The 19064-nt window shown below is 38.4% G+C and overlaps 2 protein-coding genes across 2 annotated transcripts; one reads left to right on the forward strand and one right to left on the reverse strand.

Annotated features, from left to right (window-relative positions):
- Positions 1-529: 529 nt before the first annotated feature.
- On the reverse strand, positions 530-5962 carry si:dkey-245f22.3 (uncharacterized protein LOC492819 homolog). The gene is made up of 4 exons (XM_066671249.1): positions 5941-5962; positions 5048-5197; positions 3978-4214; positions 530-831 (listed from the first exon to the last, which is right to left on the reverse strand). The coding sequence occupies exons 2-4, from the start codon at positions 5157-5159 to the stop codon at positions 530-532; spliced, it is 651 nt and encodes a 216-aa protein (XP_066527346.1). The 5' UTR covers positions 5160-5197; positions 5941-5962.
- Positions 5963-6367: 405 nt separating this feature from the next.
- Positions 6368-18800, forward strand: cxxc1b (CXXC finger protein 1b). The gene is made up of 14 exons (XM_066670869.1): positions 6368-6571; positions 9527-9642; positions 9770-9870; positions 10857-10984; positions 12305-12460; positions 12724-12861; positions 13144-13251; positions 13602-13780; positions 14585-14792; positions 15067-15177; positions 15845-15894; positions 16256-16352; positions 17570-17722; positions 18335-18800. Exons 1-14 carry the CDS (start codon positions 6569-6571, stop codon positions 18479-18481), a joined length of 1695 nt encoding a protein of 564 aa, XP_066526966.1. The 5' UTR covers positions 6368-6568; the 3' UTR covers positions 18482-18800.
- Positions 18801-19064: the final 264 nt, after the last annotated feature.

Raw genomic sequence — 19064 nt, forward strand, 5'->3', positions numbered from 1 at the left:
AACTGGCGCTGTCTCATCTATAACACATGACTTTTCAGTTAAAACTATCCAGCAGAGCATCAACGGAGTCGGACTGTTCACATGGTGTAGTGCACATTTTGCTCCAAACCCAGTAATTACCATATCATTCAGCATTAACAGTGCCAGTGTTAACATGTGCACTAAGGCATCACCATACGTTCATCAAGTAATGTTTGTTTAAAGTAACCCTAGGTACGATTTGGTGTTTTTACTCCTGGGCTCCTCCTACACTTACAGATATTAATTCACTTTTACAGCACTTTCCTGAAATCAAGGGCAGGGACATGGAAGGGCAGTGTTTTTCTACTCTCTCCCAAAACTTACATAGTCCAGTCTCTGCAGTGCTGAGCCCAGTGTTGGAAAGAGAGCTTCTATTCTTCAAAGATTCTTAAGAGAGTTTAAGAGAGACTCTTAAACTTAGTGTCCCTTTAAATGTATTATGAAGAAGCATTAAAGATCTTTATGCACCTTTATTTTTTTCTACATGCAGGGCATGCAACAACTGTGTTCAGTGAAAGAGCAGCTGAGAAACCTCCATTCCCAACTCTAGACACTCTGTCGCTTGCATACAGAGTTCACACATTGGACATTCCCCACAAAAGCAGATGTGTGGGTCTACACAGCTGGACAGATCACAGCTGGGAAATATCTCCAGAAGTTGTTCCATAGAGGCAGGGTCAAAGCAGCAGAGTTTAGAGCAAAGTTCAGAGCACAGACAGCCCATACAGTGCTGCAGGCCTTCTGCTGCAGCAGATACACACTCCTCAGCTCGACAGAAGAGACAGGCCAGCAGAAAGGATGCACACAGTTCTACAGGCGAAGAAACGTAACAACAAAATTAAAAGGGAACAGCTGATTTCTCACATTTAACTGACAATGAAGAACACCATTTAAAACATAACCGCTTTCCTAATAATGAAGGTGATATAAATCCCGTGTTATGATGTCCACCATTTGGACGATTAAACCTGCTGTTTTTATGAGGTCATTTCATGTGACTTGTATGTGGATTACATCCCGATAGGATTTAAACCACATGCGTTTATACTTTGTAGATGCGTGCCTTTTGGAGCACTGCGGCGGATGGTGTTTTGTGAAATGAGGCGTGGAGAGAATGATGCATTTACATTTACATTTCATCTGGAAAAATATGCTACCTCCTGAAGTGGTTTGAACTAATCTGTTTTGAATGTGTCTTTGCTACATTTAAACCTATTTATGTGGATAATCTACAGGACACCCTTTTATCTGAATACCCTGTGTTTTATACTGTGTCTGGAACATGGCCACCATTTTGAAAGCTGCCATATTGGATCAAGGGTGAGTTGCTCAGTGGGAAGTTGGTCATGCAGCACATCAGAGAAATAAAAGAGTGCCCTGCAACATTTGACGCCCTGTTTTTACACTCACTGTCCATTCTTTCAGCTCCACTGACTTTGCAGTTGGTAAACGGTCCTTGAGTAAGCACTGGACTTTATTTCAGACTTTCTTCTGAAATATTCTTCGACTCTTAACTAAAGTTTTATTGAAAGGATGCCTGGCAATTGTGTTTAACTACAATTCGGACACATATTTAGTTTAATAGACTTTTCTTTCGTGTCTGTTCGGGGGAAAAGTTAGTACTCGCCTATGATGGCAGTTTTTTTATCCAGTTGAGCACTGTTTAATGATGAAAATTACTACCCTTTTTTAAAAATGACTAATTCTTTTAACATTTTAGTGGGTGTTGAGTTTGTTTACAGAAATATTGCATGAAACATTCAACTATAGAACAGTATAAACAAGAGCTAAAATAAACACCAGCTTTCTCTTTCTCAGGACGAGTAATATTCGATTTGACTATAATTAGGATGTTCTTATTCCAAAGCCGAACCCGCTGTCTGTGTGTGTTATGTATACACTAATGCTCCAGAGAAGAGATGTTGATGCTTGTATTATTTCTTGTCCAGGGAAGAGAGTTATTTTACAGAAGAGGGATCAAAATGTCCATCCCGGAAATAACAGACGCCAGAGTTGAGGAAGACCCTTCTGAACACGTTACTGTTGTGATGGAGAGACTCCGGCTGTGGAATGGCTGATTTTCCCACAGAATTGATGATATCATTTGGACATTCTTTGCACTCGACATTGAACACACGAAAGCATTTCACTGATTAGAACAAATGTTTTGTAAAATGCAGACAATCCTTTTACTGTTAATACATATTTAAATATATCTGTGTCTTTATTTCAGCCGTTTTGATGAATACAGAATTTAGTTTATTAGCTGCCAGCAAACATTGGAGTTTGACATTGACTTAAAATGTTTTAGTAATTAATTTCAGAGTATTTCTTTAGTTGGAAAACCATTCATTCATTCATTATCTGTAACCCTTATCCAGTTCAGGGTCGCGGTGGGTCCAGAGCCTACCTGTAATCATTGGGTGCAAGGCGGGAATACACCCTGGAGGGAGCGCCAGTCATTCACAGGGCAACACAGACACCTATGGACACTTTTGAGTTGGGAGGAAACCCACACGGACACGGGGAGAACACACCACACTCCTCACAGACAGTCACCTGGAGCGGGAATCGAACCCACAACCTCCAGGTCCCTGGAGCTGTGTGACTGCGACACCTACCTGCTGCATCACCGTGCCACCCTAGTTGGAAAATGCAAAATTAAATTAAGCATCAGTTTCCCTTGAAATATCAAGTTCTGCCAACTTACAATATTAGGTTTATTTATTTATATAAATTACACACACACACACACACACACACACACAGATATTCATTCACATACACACACAGACACACACACACTCACACACATTCGTTCACATACACACACACTCACACACAGATATTCATTCACATACACACACACACTCACACACATTCGTTCACACACACACACACACACACACACACATTCCCACACACGCACACACACACACACAGACATTCATTCACATACACACATTCACTCACACATACACACATTCACTCACACATACACACATTCCCACACACACACACACACAGACATTCATTCACATACACACATTCACTCACACATACACACATTCCCACACACACACACACACACACACAGACATTCATTCACATACACACATTCACTCACACACACACACATACACACACACAGAGACATTCATTCACAAACACACATTCACTCACACATACACACATTCCCACACACACACACACACACACACACACACAGACACACACACACATACACACATTCACACACATACACACATTCACTCACACACACACACACACACACACACACACACAGACATTCATTCACATACACACATTCACTCACACACACACACACACAGACATTCATTCACATACACATTCACTCACACACACACACACCAGGACAGTTATTAGGTCATTATAATTTATTAAAATAAATTAGTTGAGGTGAAATATGTGTTTAAACAAACCTTGAAAAGCTTGCTATGCACAATTTAAATTTTCAAAGCTGAAGTCACTCATTTCTTTTACAGCGTACGATTCACTTGTTCCTGAAGAACTACAGTGCTCTGGAGTGAGCTGATAGAATGAACAATGAGTGTCAAAACAAGGAGGGGGTCATAATGGTAATGTTACTGATGAGTGTATTTCCCAATATTACCCTGACACTCTAGAAATGATCCGGTGCAAACGTGGTGTAAACCTTTCTACAACTATTCAACATCCAGCATCCAACATCCATTCAACTATTACCTTTTTGAAAAAGCTTTATAATCCTCTGCATTATTTCAACTGACATCTCTCAGGTTGTAACCTGACTACGACAATTATATTTATTTATTTATTTATTTTAATTGTTTCGTAATGCCAAAAGTTTGGAATTCCGAAAAAATATAATTTTGTGGCGTGAAAGAAGGACAATGCAAACAATGCCATTCACTGAGAATGGAGTGTGACCTCACCATCTCCAGCTGGCTGCTGGCTCAGGGCTGGAGCAGTTTTCAGACTGCGTTGACTCTTCGAAGCAGAGGTGGTGGTGTCATGGTGGAAATGAAAACTGCATGCAGCGCAGTGTGAAACTGAGGACGGTGCGGATGGAGGTATCTGATTACAGATGGGAGGTGCATCACAAACAATACCGTCAGCGTTCTTCACCAGAAGACTCTCTCCTGAAGCTTCCACGACGTTCGTGGGTGAATCTGTGAGGAAAAGCAAATATAACTTTAATAGAGCAACACTACGTAATACTTTTACCTTAAATTTACAGCTTCAAAATGATTCAATCGTGATGCTTCACTGAGCTGTAACAGGGAGAATAAAACCTTTGTCATTGTTACTCCTGGCTCAGAACTGCAGACACCGCACTATGTAACTTTTGGAGGAGAGTAGGACACCACACCCCTCCCTGTTTAATTTCAATACAGTGCTGTAAAAAGGAAACACCCTAGGGGGAGCCCCAGAAGTGAAAACCCAAGTCTTACCCAGTGTTCCTTTAACTCTAACCCTTGATCAGAGCCAAACAGAAGAACCCTTTTGAATCAAAGCTTTTCTTATTTAAGTTTAAACGCAGGCTGAGTCTGAAAAAGGCATGAGTTTTCAGCACCAGGGGCATCATCGGTTAAAGAGAGCTCACTGTTATTAACTACAAATCTGGCATTTTTCTTTCCTAATGATCCTGGGAGAGGCTAATTACATCACGAGAAACAGAAAGACAAACTCCAGATACTTCAGCCTACTGTCTGTATGGATTACTATGGATATTCTGTTATGTGAGTTATCCATTCCCTTCAATGTAACTGTATTCAAACAACAACAGAACAACTTAACATCTTAACCCTTTCTATACAATTTGAGGCATTTCTGCATGCATCACTTTCCTCTGAATACAGGTGCCACTGTAACAAGATAATCAGTTTTATTAACTTAATGAATTAGTGGTTTTAATCTTGTGGCTGATGGGTGAACAGGCCTTGGACGCATGCTTCAGTTTAAAGTAATGTTTCTCCTGTAAATGTGCCCCCGCTGGTCTCACCTCTGTAATTCATTGTGGATTCTGAATCTCCAGGTGAGCAGAGATCTTTGACTGAAGTCGATGATACCTCATTGACATCCACTCTGTCATCTCCATCCTGCAGTTCGGTCATTCTCACTGTTTCAGGATTGACCCAGTTACAGAGTTCAGCTGCACATTATAAAGACAGTGAGAATTTTCCACTCAGTGAAAGACTCCAAAGATGTCTTCATTGCCCCCTTTGTCCTGATGTGATTGATGTAAGGCTGAAAGTGGTTGGCAGAACTCTTACCCGTGAAGTAATGGTGATGGTTCCCATTACACAAAGTACAGAGCCAAGCACAAATGTTCTAATGAAGTGCAGAATAGCACCATTGTTAATCTATTATTAATCCTATTCCATTTGGCACATATTTTCAACATTAGGTTGGATGGAGTCATAAAGACTAACAAATAATGAGGGTCATAAATCTCAACAGCAAGCTCAAAGCTTACACATTACACTCACATGTTTACTATATTCAGAAATACGTCTTTTAGATATTTACATTTAAAATATTGTCATTTAGACATTTTTCTAATAGTTAATTTATTGTTAAAAAAATCAACATAAAATTAAACAAATATAGAGAAAGATTTATTGCATTTCTGTGCAGGTTCAAATGTGCAAACTTTTAACTTTTATTTGATATTAAATGGATTATATGAATTAAAACCCATACTTAAAAAAAACAAACTTGCTTTATTTTACTAATGAAGTCTCATAATTATTTAAAGGTTTTGCAGCCTTTTCAAAATACCCGAATAACTACTCAATTCTAAAATACATAATTAATGGTGTTTATCAACAGAACATTTTAATTATCATTTGAAAAAAACTTAAAGCTTGTTAAAATTAAGAAAAAAAAACTAACCTGAAGAAGCCTGGCTGATGCTCCCATCCCTGGGCTGCTGTGAGCGCTCTTACTCCTCTGAGACTTTACAGGGACTTCAAAGACTCATATTAGAGATTCAGATTATATGTAAATCCAGATCAAATATCGTCCAGGTAAAAACGCATAACTGTTTATTTCGCTGGTTAATTGCAAACTGAATTTCCTCGTAACTTAATCAATGATTTTATTACCTGTTCGCTTAATTCGCATTGCAAGACTTCAGACTTTAATTTTGAAGTAAACACTTCTGAAAACGAGCGCGGAACTTTCGCTTTTCAGGTTCTGCGTTTTTATTGGCTAAGAAAGGCCTCTCGTTTGTTTTCCGATTGGCTCTGATATTCACAAAGTAGTCAGTGATTGGACAATAGAAGTGTGGGAGGGTGGGGCTTGTCGTAATATGGGTAGAAAAAAATAACCCAGGGCTGCCCGCAGCTAGTTCTTACAGTGTGTAAGGTTTTTATTAGGGAAAAGTCTGTGCATTTTCAGACTTACAGCACGTTTGTGTAATTGTTATATAATTACAGTCCTTCAGCGGTATCATTTTTCAGTCAGAGAAGCGGTTTATTTCCATTTGAAGTTAGGAGCCTATTCTCTAGCGTTAGCAGTGATGGTAAGTTTGCTAACCGGTTGCTAAATATCAGCGAGATGATTTTTTTGGGCACAACGATTAATTGTAGTAATACTTTTGAATTAATTTTATGCCACTGTTCTGTACAGCTACTTTTGGCTGGTTGTACGTACATTCATGTTGTTAGCAAGTCTCTTTACCCTGGCTAGTGATAGCATATTGGCTAACGTTAACACATCTCCGTCAACACTGATTTAGATATAACTGTTTTTTTTTTCTGGAAAATTAGTAGTTATGTAAGATAAACACAAAATTATCGCCAGGTGCCGCTTACGTAAAAAGATGGTTAGCGAAATCTAACCCATGGTATTTCAGTAATTCCATTTTTAAAATGTACCTGTGTTTTTCTTAGCCCAGTAACTGGTGTTCAAGAACATTTTTGATTTGTGTATATATATACACACAAGCACACGCACAAAGATGAGGCACGAAGGGTAGGCTGGTATGTGTTCTTGATGGTGCTGTTGCAGCTGATCATTCATTCATTCATATTCTGTAACAGCTTCATCTTATTCAGGGCTGTGGTAGGTCCAGAGTCTACTCGGAATCACTAAGACAGAAACACACACAGGGCACTATTCCATCACACACTCACACATTCACTTTCACACCTATATTGAACTCACTTGATTAACCACTAACTGGCAGCATGTGTTTTTGGGGAGAACCCTCTAAACTCCTCAGTCATCTGCCTTTTCCACCATATAAACTGTTCAGTTTCCTTAGAACATTGGTGCTGTCCAGCGAACCAGCCCGTGTTTGCACCCGTTTTGATGGGAACCAAGGTGTCATTTCACAGAGCTGTTGTCTGTTTTAACCAGGAAAGAGCCAGATAGAATCAGGAAAGTGTCATGGTTTATCTCATGTTTACAGCAGGTTCTGATCACAGTGAACACAGACTGAGGCCTGCTGACCACAGCCCCAGAATACAATCAGATGGAGCATTTTCTTTTCTGTTTTCAAGTCAAAGTGTATAACGTGTCCACTGCACCGGGACATTATCATGGATCATTCTGAAAAACCTACCTGCTTTGGTTCCAGTGGGGAACAAATCTTTCGGATTCCAGAACCTATTGATATGGGATGAAAATTCACAGTGTGTTTCAAGATTAGATGTGAAACGGTTCCACGTTAGTGGAAAAGGGCTAACAGTGGTCTTAGGAAGGGTTTAAACTCACAACTCTTGTTCTCTAGAGCTTGTTTATATTTTGGTAACTCAGCACTCAGCCTGGTGTTGTGGGAACACTATGGTAAAAGGTGAATGTTTAACTAATAAAATCTGGTAAAACCACTGTTGTTGAGGTAAGGTGGCTTTGACCCAGACAAACTCTGTGATTACAGATTAAAGTGAGAGCGGGATCGTAACTCCACTCTCGCTTCACGAGTAGTTTAATTTAACCATGTCTCACTGAAGCAGAAGACAGATGTAGTAGAAAAGTCCTTGGTCATTCTCACCAGCAGTTTTAACTCATCCATTTTGTTGCTGAGTGAGCACACGTTAAGCAGGATTATGCAGGTAAACACAGTTCGTATCTCAAGAGCTCTCTGCCTTCACTGTTCATTGTTGCACGACAAGTGGTGAATGCCCTAGAGCTACTTTGTATTGTATACATGCAGAGTCAATAAAAATATTTTGTGGTAGTAACGATTGATGTATAGGGGCTCATTCCGGTCGATAGTACGTCGAACTGTAGTCTCACATTGCCATATTCTCTAGGCAGAGCCTTTCGCCACTTAATGTGGTCAGGAACTGCTTACTGCTGCAGGAAAATAAATCTGACTATTCCAACTGTGACACCATACGCAAGTTTAACAAGTGTCTGACACAACCATACAAGACATTGTAACACTTTAACTGAACTCAGATTTAATGTTGGCTCATGCTGCAAAAGTCACTTTGGTGCAGATGACAGATTTCTGTTTGATTCCGGTGATACTCTTTAGAGACTGGCATGTAAAAGTACTCTCCTCTGTATCATTAAGTTCTCTGATGTGTTACAGATACTCCAATAGAACTCATTACTACTACTTTACTCTACGGTTAACTGGTCTTCCTTACACACTTCGTCACAGTATACACTGGTTCACATTCATTTGTAAAACCTTTTAGGCACTAAGGGTAAAGTGTTCTGTCATCTGTCACAAGAGATTGGAACAGGTTTTGGAGCATTGAGGATGCTCCAGGACACTTCAGAAAATGTTCAATGTTCAAATTAAAGACATTAACAGTGCTGTGCAAAATTTTAGGCTTCAAAGATTGAGATTTAAAAAGCTATTTATCTGAGCAATAAGTGTTTGTTTGCTAAAAAACAAACAACAAATAACACCCCTCATTAAAATAAACCCAATCACATTCCTCCAGTGTGATCCTGTGTGTGTGAATGTGTTTAACTTTGTCCAAGTCTCTCCTCGTGGAGTGTGTATTATTTGAGGTGATCATCCAGTGCCTAGTTTTAGTGGTGAATAAATAATGATTTTAAATTCAAACAAATCAAGGAGAATCTGAACAAAACACTGTTCTTCAAACTCACTCTCACCCACTGCTTTATAGAGAAACATTATCTTATATTTCTCATTTGTTTTATATTATTATTAGTCTGTGTTTACTGTGATTATAACTTTATACCAGCCCCACACTCACTGAGGAGGCATTAATTTAAATATAGATCACTGTCTTAGGGGCCGGAGACTTCTGCACAGTGCTGTGTGTCAGTCTCAGCTTTTTGGGTTTGTATCTGAAATGTATTTATTGATGTATATCATACTGTTTTTTTTTTTGTTGTTTGAATTTGTAAAATGTATTAATTTTTAGTGTTGTACATCTAAACATATAGCAAATACTTTGTTCTTTTTTCCTATATATTATTATTATTATTATTATTATTGTTAATATTATTAATTTAAATGTATAAAAATCTATTTTATTTAATCTCCAAGGACAGTGAAATGTCTGATATGGATCAGACTCCAGCAATGGACAACAGCAGCTTGGAAGAGGAGAACGCACCCCTGTACTGCATTTGTCGGAAACCAGATATCAACTGTTTCATGATGTAGGTTCACAGTAAAATGGAGTTCCAGTGTAAAATGTGAAGCCCTTTGCAGGTGCATTTACAGCAGTTTCCAGTTTCGGGGACTTTATAGTGGCTAACACAGGTGTTTCCTCTTTCGTGCCCCTAGTGGTTGTGACAACTGTAACGAGTGGTTCCATGGTCACTGTATAAACGTGACTGAAAAGATGGCCAAAGCTATTCGAGAGTGGTACTGCCAGCAGTGCCAAGGTGAGTGGAACCTTCTAGTTTTCTTAAATATTCTTAATTATCACAAACTAACCATTACTAATTGATGCACATGATTTATTTGAAGTGCTTCTGTACAAAATATTATACAAACCTCATTTCCAGAAAAGTTGGAACATTTTATAAAATGCCATAAAAACAAGAACCTTTCCATTCACTTGAAGCTTTATTTAAGGCACAAAAATATTTCACATATTTTCACTGAAAAACGTGATTTATATTTTGTAAACAAAAGGATGGCAGATGATGAACAACACCCTAAATTCTGTGCAGATGTGCATTGAAAATGATTCCATTAGAAGTATTTAACAATTCTCTAGTGGAGTACGTTTGGAATCAAAGTGACGAGCAACAGTGTATTTTTCCCTGCAAAGCCTTTCATACCTTTTATAATCACCTACGTATCGTGTAATGCTTCGAAAGAGTCAGACATGAATTTTCTATAAACTTTTCAGTCGTATTTGGCTCGGTCCGACATATTTTGCAGTGTGTTGTCGGCATGAAATTCAAACTTGTTTTCAGGGTGGTCAGTGAAAACATAGGGGAAATGTTCCTTTGTGCTTTGTGAGACAAATGGGTTCAAGAGATAAAAAAAAACATCACAGATTCTGTCCCAACTTTCCAGACATGGCAACTTTACTTAAGAATGGAGGGAAAAAAAATTTTAATGGAAAGTTATGTAACAAATTAGTGAAGTTCAGCTAGATGTGGACCTTATCTGTCAGTTCATTCTTTATGAAATAATAACAGTGTGGAGTTACGTCTAACAGGTGAATGCACTTCTTTTTTTTTTTAATTCATTCATTAACTCATTAATGTCGACGTGTAGAGTCTCAGATTAATGTCTGGCAAAAGAAATCTTTTTCCCTAAAATGTGCAAGATCTCGGGACATCAAATATACGTTTTAACTAATGGTGGGTTACTCTGTGACTAAAATCGGCTGACATTAGGTTTTTCTGGCCCTCAGAGGTGGATCCATCCCTTCAGATAAGATACCGGTCCAAGAAAAATCGAGAAAGAGAAGCTGAACCAGAAAGAGCTGAAAAACAGTCCAGTACTCCAGACTTCAAACTTGATAAACGCAGAGGATCTAAAGTGAGTTCACTCACCGACATATATCCACTGTAAAAGTTAGGATACCAGGCTGCATAAATATTTTAGTATGTTATAATTAAAGTTATACATAAAAGCAAAACCATTGCTTAGTTTGTGTTGGAACAAAGCTGGATGTTCTGCCAGTTGTGGAAATCGAACCAGTGACCTTTGGTACCAAGCCCACACTTTAAACCGTTAGGTAAAATAACTGCACCCTCAGGTAGGGTTCAGACCAAGAGGAAAATGCATGAAGAAATAAAATAAAAATATAAGGGAAACTTATGAAATGTAAAATTGAAACATTTACAGCTTTCAACACAAAGTAATTCTGAGTGCAGAGATGGACGACGACACAGGACTGAACACATTGTTAAAGGTCCACTTCTGCAGAACTGAAGCGTAAATCAACTTTGTTCTATAAATGAAGTCACAATGTTGAATGTAATATATTTTAAAATAATCTTTGAGTAGATGCATTAAATAATACATTTAACCAGCTTCACAGAAATTGTTCTAAGGACAAAAATAGCTACATAAACGTTTATGTTTAAGGTCAGTATGTTGACTATGGACTGTGCTGTGTATTATTTTATAGTTTGGGGAATCTTTATTAAAAGGATTTGGACTGAAAGGAAAAATAATGCGATGGCCACAATGTTTACTTTTTCTTATTTACGTTTTGACGTAATTTAAAAAAATGCCTTTTACACCCAGAGAAAAACTTATACTTGGCATTTCATGCAAATGGTTGTTTACACAAAATATATTTATATTTTAAGTAGAAACATGACATATTCAATGTTCATTCATCCATGGTCTGTAACGGCTGATTCAGTTCAGGGTCGTGGTGGGTTCGGAGCCTACACAGAATCTGCTCTGGACTCACGCCACCAACGTATTCCACAAAAACTAAAAAATTCTGGCCATAACTTTGCACAAGCCAATTTTTATGTTTAATTTTTTCTAATATAAAGAATTTAGTAAGTAATCAGTATTTCCTGTTAATAATGTGCACTTTCTGCTGAGGACTTGTTACTTACAAAATCAGCAATGTTTTCTGTTGTACGTACTTAGGATGTGGAAATATATTATTGACTGAATTTTTTGACAGAAAAATAGTTCAATAAGGTTTCATTCAATTTCTTTATTTAACCTGTTCGTTTAGTTCAAGAATGTCTTCAGTAAAATACTTCCATTCATGCGCGCACACATTTACATACAAATAAAATGGGATTTGTAGTTCTGTAATTACTGATGGTTTGTTATTAAGGAATGTTATTAATACATCTTGTGTGTGTGTGGTGTAACTCTTTGCCTCAGGTGAAGCGGTCTGCGCGGATGTGTGGTGAATGTGAACCCTGCCGACGCACTGAGGACTGCGCTCAATGTGACTTCTGCAAAGACATGAAAAAGTTTGGGGGCCCAAACAAAATCAGACAAAAATGTCGACTGAGGCAGTGTGTAGTTCGCGCACGGGTAAATTCAACTGTTAACGTTATATTTATTGAGAATAGAACCAGGTTTTACATTTTCTCCCTTTGCTGAGAGGATCTTAATTGCTTTAATTTTGACGTCCATCCCGTCCCTGATTGTGGGTGGAGCCTTGCCTTACGCTAATAGCAATGTTGTTGTGCCTCTTTACAAAAAGTCATAATGGCAAATATCAGCCTAATATCAAAATGATTTGGAATGTTAAGATGGTTATAAAGGCAGCTGTTTAACGTTGGTCATCTCTGTAGAAAATGCTACGTGTCCGAGGTGAGGCATTTTCCCTACGGGAGAGGCGGGAGAATATAATGCACAGAGACCGGCGATACTCGGACGATTTTGATGAGAATGAAATGGAGCTATACCAGCAGTACAAGGAGCCGAACATGGTAATGTTACAGCAGTTTTTAATGATCAACAACAGAGGTTTGGCTTGGAGCTCTGAACTTTAAATAACCCATATTTACACCAGCTATAGAGCCTGTAAAAATAGTCACAACATAAAAGGCATAGAAACAATATCATTTGCAAACAGTGTATATAGCGACATCATATACCTTAAGAGTTTGTATTGTGTAGTTACTGTTCTCACTGTTTTTTTTTAAAACATTGTTTATTGATGCTAAAATTCACTGCTCTTAACATTTTCTTTTTCTTGAACACTTCTCTAGATATGGGGCAGTGAGGATGAAGATTGGCCTGTTTACAGCCCAGTCCGCCGCAAAAAAGCTGTAAAAATCAAACACGTTAAGAGGCGAGAGAAAAAAAATGACAAAAAGGTATTAAACCAAGCAGTAATTCTCACTCTCTCTCTCTCTCTCTCTTTATTAGTAGAAGTAGTATTATTTGTATTTGCAGATTTAAAGTGCTCTGTAGACTGTTTTTTTTTTAAGTCATACACTGTGAATAGCCAATGCACTTTTCTTAGAATTAAATACCACGTGTTATAACATGGCTATAAAATACATCAAATTCTCTGCAAGGTTAAATAAATAGCTTAATTAATTAAATAAGTAGTTTCTGGTTCAGAGGTCAAACTTGAGCTTAGAATGTGCTACAGATGTGTTTTACTCCTCCTGTGTGTGTGTGTTTTATTATTATATATTTTATTTTTTTTTTGCTACTGTAGAAGGAGTCTCGCAGACATAAGCAGAAACAGAAGCATAAAGACCGGACACGGCACAGCGACAGGGCAGATGGACACCATGCTGGAGATTTACGTCAGTGTCTGGGCCCCAATTGTGTTGAAGCAGCACGTCCAAATTCCAAATACTGCTCTGAGGACTGTGGCATGAAGCTAGCAGCCAAGTGAGTTAATTTTAACTGTTATTCAAGTGCCACACAGATGGTTTGTCCTACTCTTAATTTTAGATGTACTTTGTCCATTTTTGTGGATAGGTGTGAAGGCATTTAACTGACAAAACCACACTATGAATAAAAGAAAATGAATGAAAACTTACTTTCTGTTTTAACAGTGAAAATTTCATTTGTGTTTGTTTTTAATCACATTTAAAATTCAGTGGATATGAGTTTATTTAGTTTACTTTCAAATCAGAATTGAGAGTCAGCAGTTTCTGTCCAAAAATTCACTGAATTTTAGCCTTATACATCCTGAACAAAAGGAAGAGCAGAGCACCTGGGACACAGGACAGTACAGGAGAGGAGAGGACAGTACAGGACAAGACAGTGCAGGAGAGGATATTGTAACAGACTGGATTTCTTCATTATTACCACAGAATTAAAGTGCAAGTCTGGGTCTGGTTCACAATGTTAAATGAAGGCAGTTCATGTTCTTTTAACATGTTTTGTTTAATCATTTTTGAGTTATTAGACATTTTGTAATAAGCAGGATGCATTTCCACCTAATGTTTAGAGTTTTGGGTTCTCCTGAGCTCAGCTCACACTGTTAGAACTACAAAAGCGGATGCAGACAATGAATGAATGAATGATTTTTGGGGCTGTTGCTCTTATCTTGAATCTCCTTTTATCTTTTAAAGGCACACAAGACTAGGTTTCACTTGAAAGCTCTTTCTAGGTAATTGTATCTTAAAATAACAGGGGTTTTTTTTTTTTTTTTTTTTTTTTTTTTTTTTTTTTGCTTTGTGTGTGCAGTCGGATCTATGAGATTTTGCCTCAGAGGATCCAGCAGTGGCAGCAGAGCCCATGTGTGGCAGAGGAGCAGGGCAAGAAGCAACTGGAGCAAATCCGCCGTGAGCAGCAGGCTGCACGCATGCGACTCGCTGAAATGGAACGCCGCTTCCATGAGCTGGAGGGAATCATTGCTAAGGCCAAGCAGCAGGTGGTGCAGCAGGATGAGGAGGTAAAGGACCATCGCCAGTGGATCCCAAATTTGGGGAAAAAATCAGTGTACAAAATATGGGTCGCCTGAAAAAAATGTGAAAAACCATGCTTACACTTACGTTTCTATGCTCCAACACACACAGACTCGGCTGAATCTGCTGCAGCTAAATCCCATAAATCTGCCCATACATGGCAGCACAATGAGGGAAATGTAGACTTGGGTTCCTTTTTAAAAATAAAAATTGCATTTAAAGGCACTGGCCATAACACATTACATTTCCATCTTTTCGCAGGTAAACGAAGCAGACAGTGAAGATACGGACCTCCAGATATTCTGCGTGTCCTGCAGTCACCCCGTTAACCCCAAGGTGGCACTGAGGCACATGGAGAGGTGTTACGCTAAGGTGAAAACACAAACTACTTTTACTATTCAATTCAGCCTTCGGTAACAAATATCTACTTGTATTTACACAGTTTTAAAAACATTAGGGGACAGCAGGTGTTACACTTATAAACTTTATATCTATATGAATACTTCACTAATTTAAAATAACAAATAATTTACCCAAAATACATATAGAAAACATTATTTATTCAGTCATCACCTCTTAAAAACAAATAAATAAATGCAACAATTAACAAATAACAGGGTATTATTTCAATTTTAAGTTACTACTGCTAACAGATGCAGCTTGCTTGGGTGAGGAAAAGTAAATAAACAGTACTTACAGGGCAGCATTGCTTCCAGCAAAAGCACACTATAATGTTAATACACAGCAGTTGCAAGAATAATTTCACATTTGCAGAGCTTTCAGAGCATCACATTGTTCTCTGCCTAAAATATTTTCAGACTTTAAGCTGGGGTTTGTGTAGTGTTGGCCTGCCATTTTTCCAATCTCCATTTGAGAGCAAGAACAGTGGTGTAGTTTTTATTTCATACAATTCCAACATTTGTCTTGTTTGATGTTGTAATTCGATCACCGTTTATTGGTATACAAGAACCAGTATTATATATTTGTTTTCCTGTTTGATACCCTCTGTGTTTTTTCTTCTGAATTTTCCTCTGGACAGTATGAGAGCCAGACATCGTTTGGGTCTATCTTTCCGACGCGAATAGAAGGGTAAGAAATACTTTGGTTTTAGCGTCAGCTGGCTCATTGTCAAGTTTATATCAAAATCTAGGAGATGTACAGGTACCCTGATAGAAGTGATTTAAAATTTCAGAGAACAACAACCCATTTCCAGTGCTGTATACTACCACACAATACAACTGTGGAGAGACGAGATCTTATTACAACAGGGATGATATGCCTTGTGTCTCTTTTGTGATCTAGAATTTGCAAATATTATTATTTCTTTAAATTTACATTTCCATAAATACAATTATATAAGTCAACCACCAGTGTCTTAGCTTTCCAGTAGCTCAGGTTTTCAAAATATTTGTAAAAATATGTATTCTGTTTTTTCTTGTTGTGTTTTTAGGGCGACAAGACTCTTTTGTGATGTTTATAATCCTCAGAGTAAAACTTACTGCAAAAGACTTCAGGTATTATGTCCTGAACACTCCAGAGACCCAAAGGTGAGAAAATATGTACATAACTGGGTATATAAATCTATCTACAGTGGGTGAAATACATTTTGAACGCATCACCATTTTTCTAAGTAAATATATTTCTTAATAGATTTCAGATGGTACTATATCAGTAATTAGAATGCAATCCTGACACTTGGTGCAAATTAATATAAAATGATACATACTCACTATATTGCCAAACATATGGACTTACCCTTACAGCTCATTGAATTCAGATGTTCCAACACTTCCAAGGCCACAGGTGAATAAAACCAAGCACCTAGGCGTGCAGACTGCTTCTACAAACATTTGTGTAAAAATGGGTCACTCTCAGGAGCTCAGTGAATTCCAGTCATGAAATTTCCTCGCTACTAAATATTCCACAGTCCATTTTCAGTGGTGTTATAACAAAGGGGAAGTGACTGGGAACAACAGCAACTCAGCCACAAAGTAGTAGGCCCCGTAAAATGACAGAGCAGAGTCAGTGGATGCTAAGGTGCATAGTGCACAGAAGTCACCAACTTTCTGCAGAGCCACTCGCTACAGAACTCCAAACTTCATGTGGCCTTCAGTTTCACTCAAGAGCAGTGCGTAGAGAGATTCATGGAATGGGTTTCCACGGCCGAACAGCTGCATCCAAGCCTTACAGCACCAAGCACAATGCAAAGTGTTGGATGCAGTGGTGTAAAGCACACCGCTACTGGACTCTACAGCATTGGAGACGTATTCTCTGGAGTGACGAATCACTTTTTTCCGTCTGGGTTTGGTGGTGGCCAGGAGAACGGGACTTGTCTGAGTATAAAATTTGGTGGAGGGGGATTATGGTGTGGGGTTGTTTTTCGGGAGTTGAGCTCAACCCTGTGATTCCAGAGAAAGAAACTCCACCAAGAAATTTTAGACAATTTTATCTTCCCAACTTTGGGGACGGCCCCTTCCTGTCCCAACACGACTGTGCACTAGTGCACAAAGCAAGGTCTGTAAAGACACGGATGAACGAGTTTAGTGTGGGAAAAACTTGACCGGCCCTGAACAGAGCCCTGACCTTTGTGATGAATTAGTGCAGAGACTGTGGGACAGGCCCATTAACACACTCCCATAAACGCACTCTTTTAATTGCTGATACCCTGTGTAAGGTCTCATAGTTGTATGCTACTTGTCATATACAGATTTGTCGTCCAAAAGGGAATCTGTTGTGAGTCTCTGTCTGTTTGTGTCTCTGTCAGGTGCCAGTGGATGAAGTTTGTGGATGTCCTTTAGTGCAAAATGTGTTTGAGCCAACAGGGGAATACTGCAGGGTTTCAAAGCGTAAATGTAACAAACATTATTGCTGGGAGAAACTCCGGAGGGCAGAAGTGGACCTGGAACGTGTCCGAGTGGTGGGTCAAATCACAGACACCTCTAAATAAACTATTCCCATGTGTGGGTGCAACAGGTGTAAACTTTTTTTTTCAAATGTCACACCCAGAGCCTGAAAATGTAGTGTCCACTGTGGTTTGAGTCCCATTGCTCTGGGGGAAGAAAAAACACTGTCTAAATGCTGACTTCGATGGCCTTGAGTATTCTACCAGAGAGAAACTGCATTTAAAAAAAAACACACAATCAGGAAACAATGTGGTTTGTAGTTATTGTTGAATGTAATGTGGGCAGGTTTCTTAAAAACTACAGTTACAGTAAAATATTTTCCTTTCTGCAGTAAGTGTTTAAATTATTTGTTTGCAGCCAGCTACATTTGCTTGTTTTAAAGGCTGTTTAGTCCAAATTTTGGTTAGATGTTTTAAGCCTAAATATAAAAATTATTTCATTGTTTATCACCAAACGACTTAGAAACATCTCTGCACAGTTAAGTTTGTGTCCTAATGGATATAATTTCAAATCATGATTTTGATCAACTTTATGATGTGATGAGTTGAACCAATGTTATGTTAATGCCCTAATTATAGACATTTTTTTCCTAAAATGTATGGTTCTGTGTCTCTTCTTTGTATCAGTGGTACAAGCTGGACGAGTTGTTTGAGCAGGAGCGTAACGTGCGGACTGCCATGACGAACAGAGCAGGGCTGCTGGCCCTAATGCTGCACCAGACCATTCAACATGACCCACTGACCACTGACTTGCGTAGTAACAAAGACAGATAGCCATATGGCTTGCTTTGTTTGACATTTTCTTAAAGCTGTACATGTCTTTATTCATCACTTGTGGTAACCGTTTTAATTTATAAACAAGCTAATTTAACAAGCTCAAAGGGATGAACAGTACACTGGAATGGATTTTGTATTGAAAATGCCACTCTTGTGTTTCAGTAACTGGGATATCTGCATTCCACGCAATTTCATAATTTCTGTTCTTTTTATTTGCTTGTTTTTATAAAATTTGAAAGTTGTAAGCAAATGTTTTCACGATGTGCTACTCAATTCCCACATCATACAGACCAGAGGAATAATAAAAATGTTTATTTTGGAAAAATGTTTGAGGTGTCAAAATAAATAAGTAAATTTACTATGTAGTTGTATATTAATGAAGCCTACAATTATGGTGACCAGACGTCCTCTTTTCCCGGACATGTCCACTTTTTTAGACTTAAAAAAATGTCCGGGCGGAATTTCACAAACGTCCAAGCTTTTGTTTTTCTAGATCTTACATAGAACTTCGAGAAGTTTCGTTCAAAACTAGTCCCGCCCTCCCCTACTCCGATTGGTTTGCTCGAGTGAGAAGGGGGCG

This window comes from Hoplias malabaricus, chromosome 5 (genome assembly GCF_029633855.1).
Source record: "Hoplias malabaricus isolate fHopMal1 chromosome 5, fHopMal1.hap1, whole genome shotgun sequence".
NCBI lineage: Eukaryota > Metazoa > Chordata > Actinopteri > Characiformes > Erythrinidae > Hoplias > Hoplias malabaricus.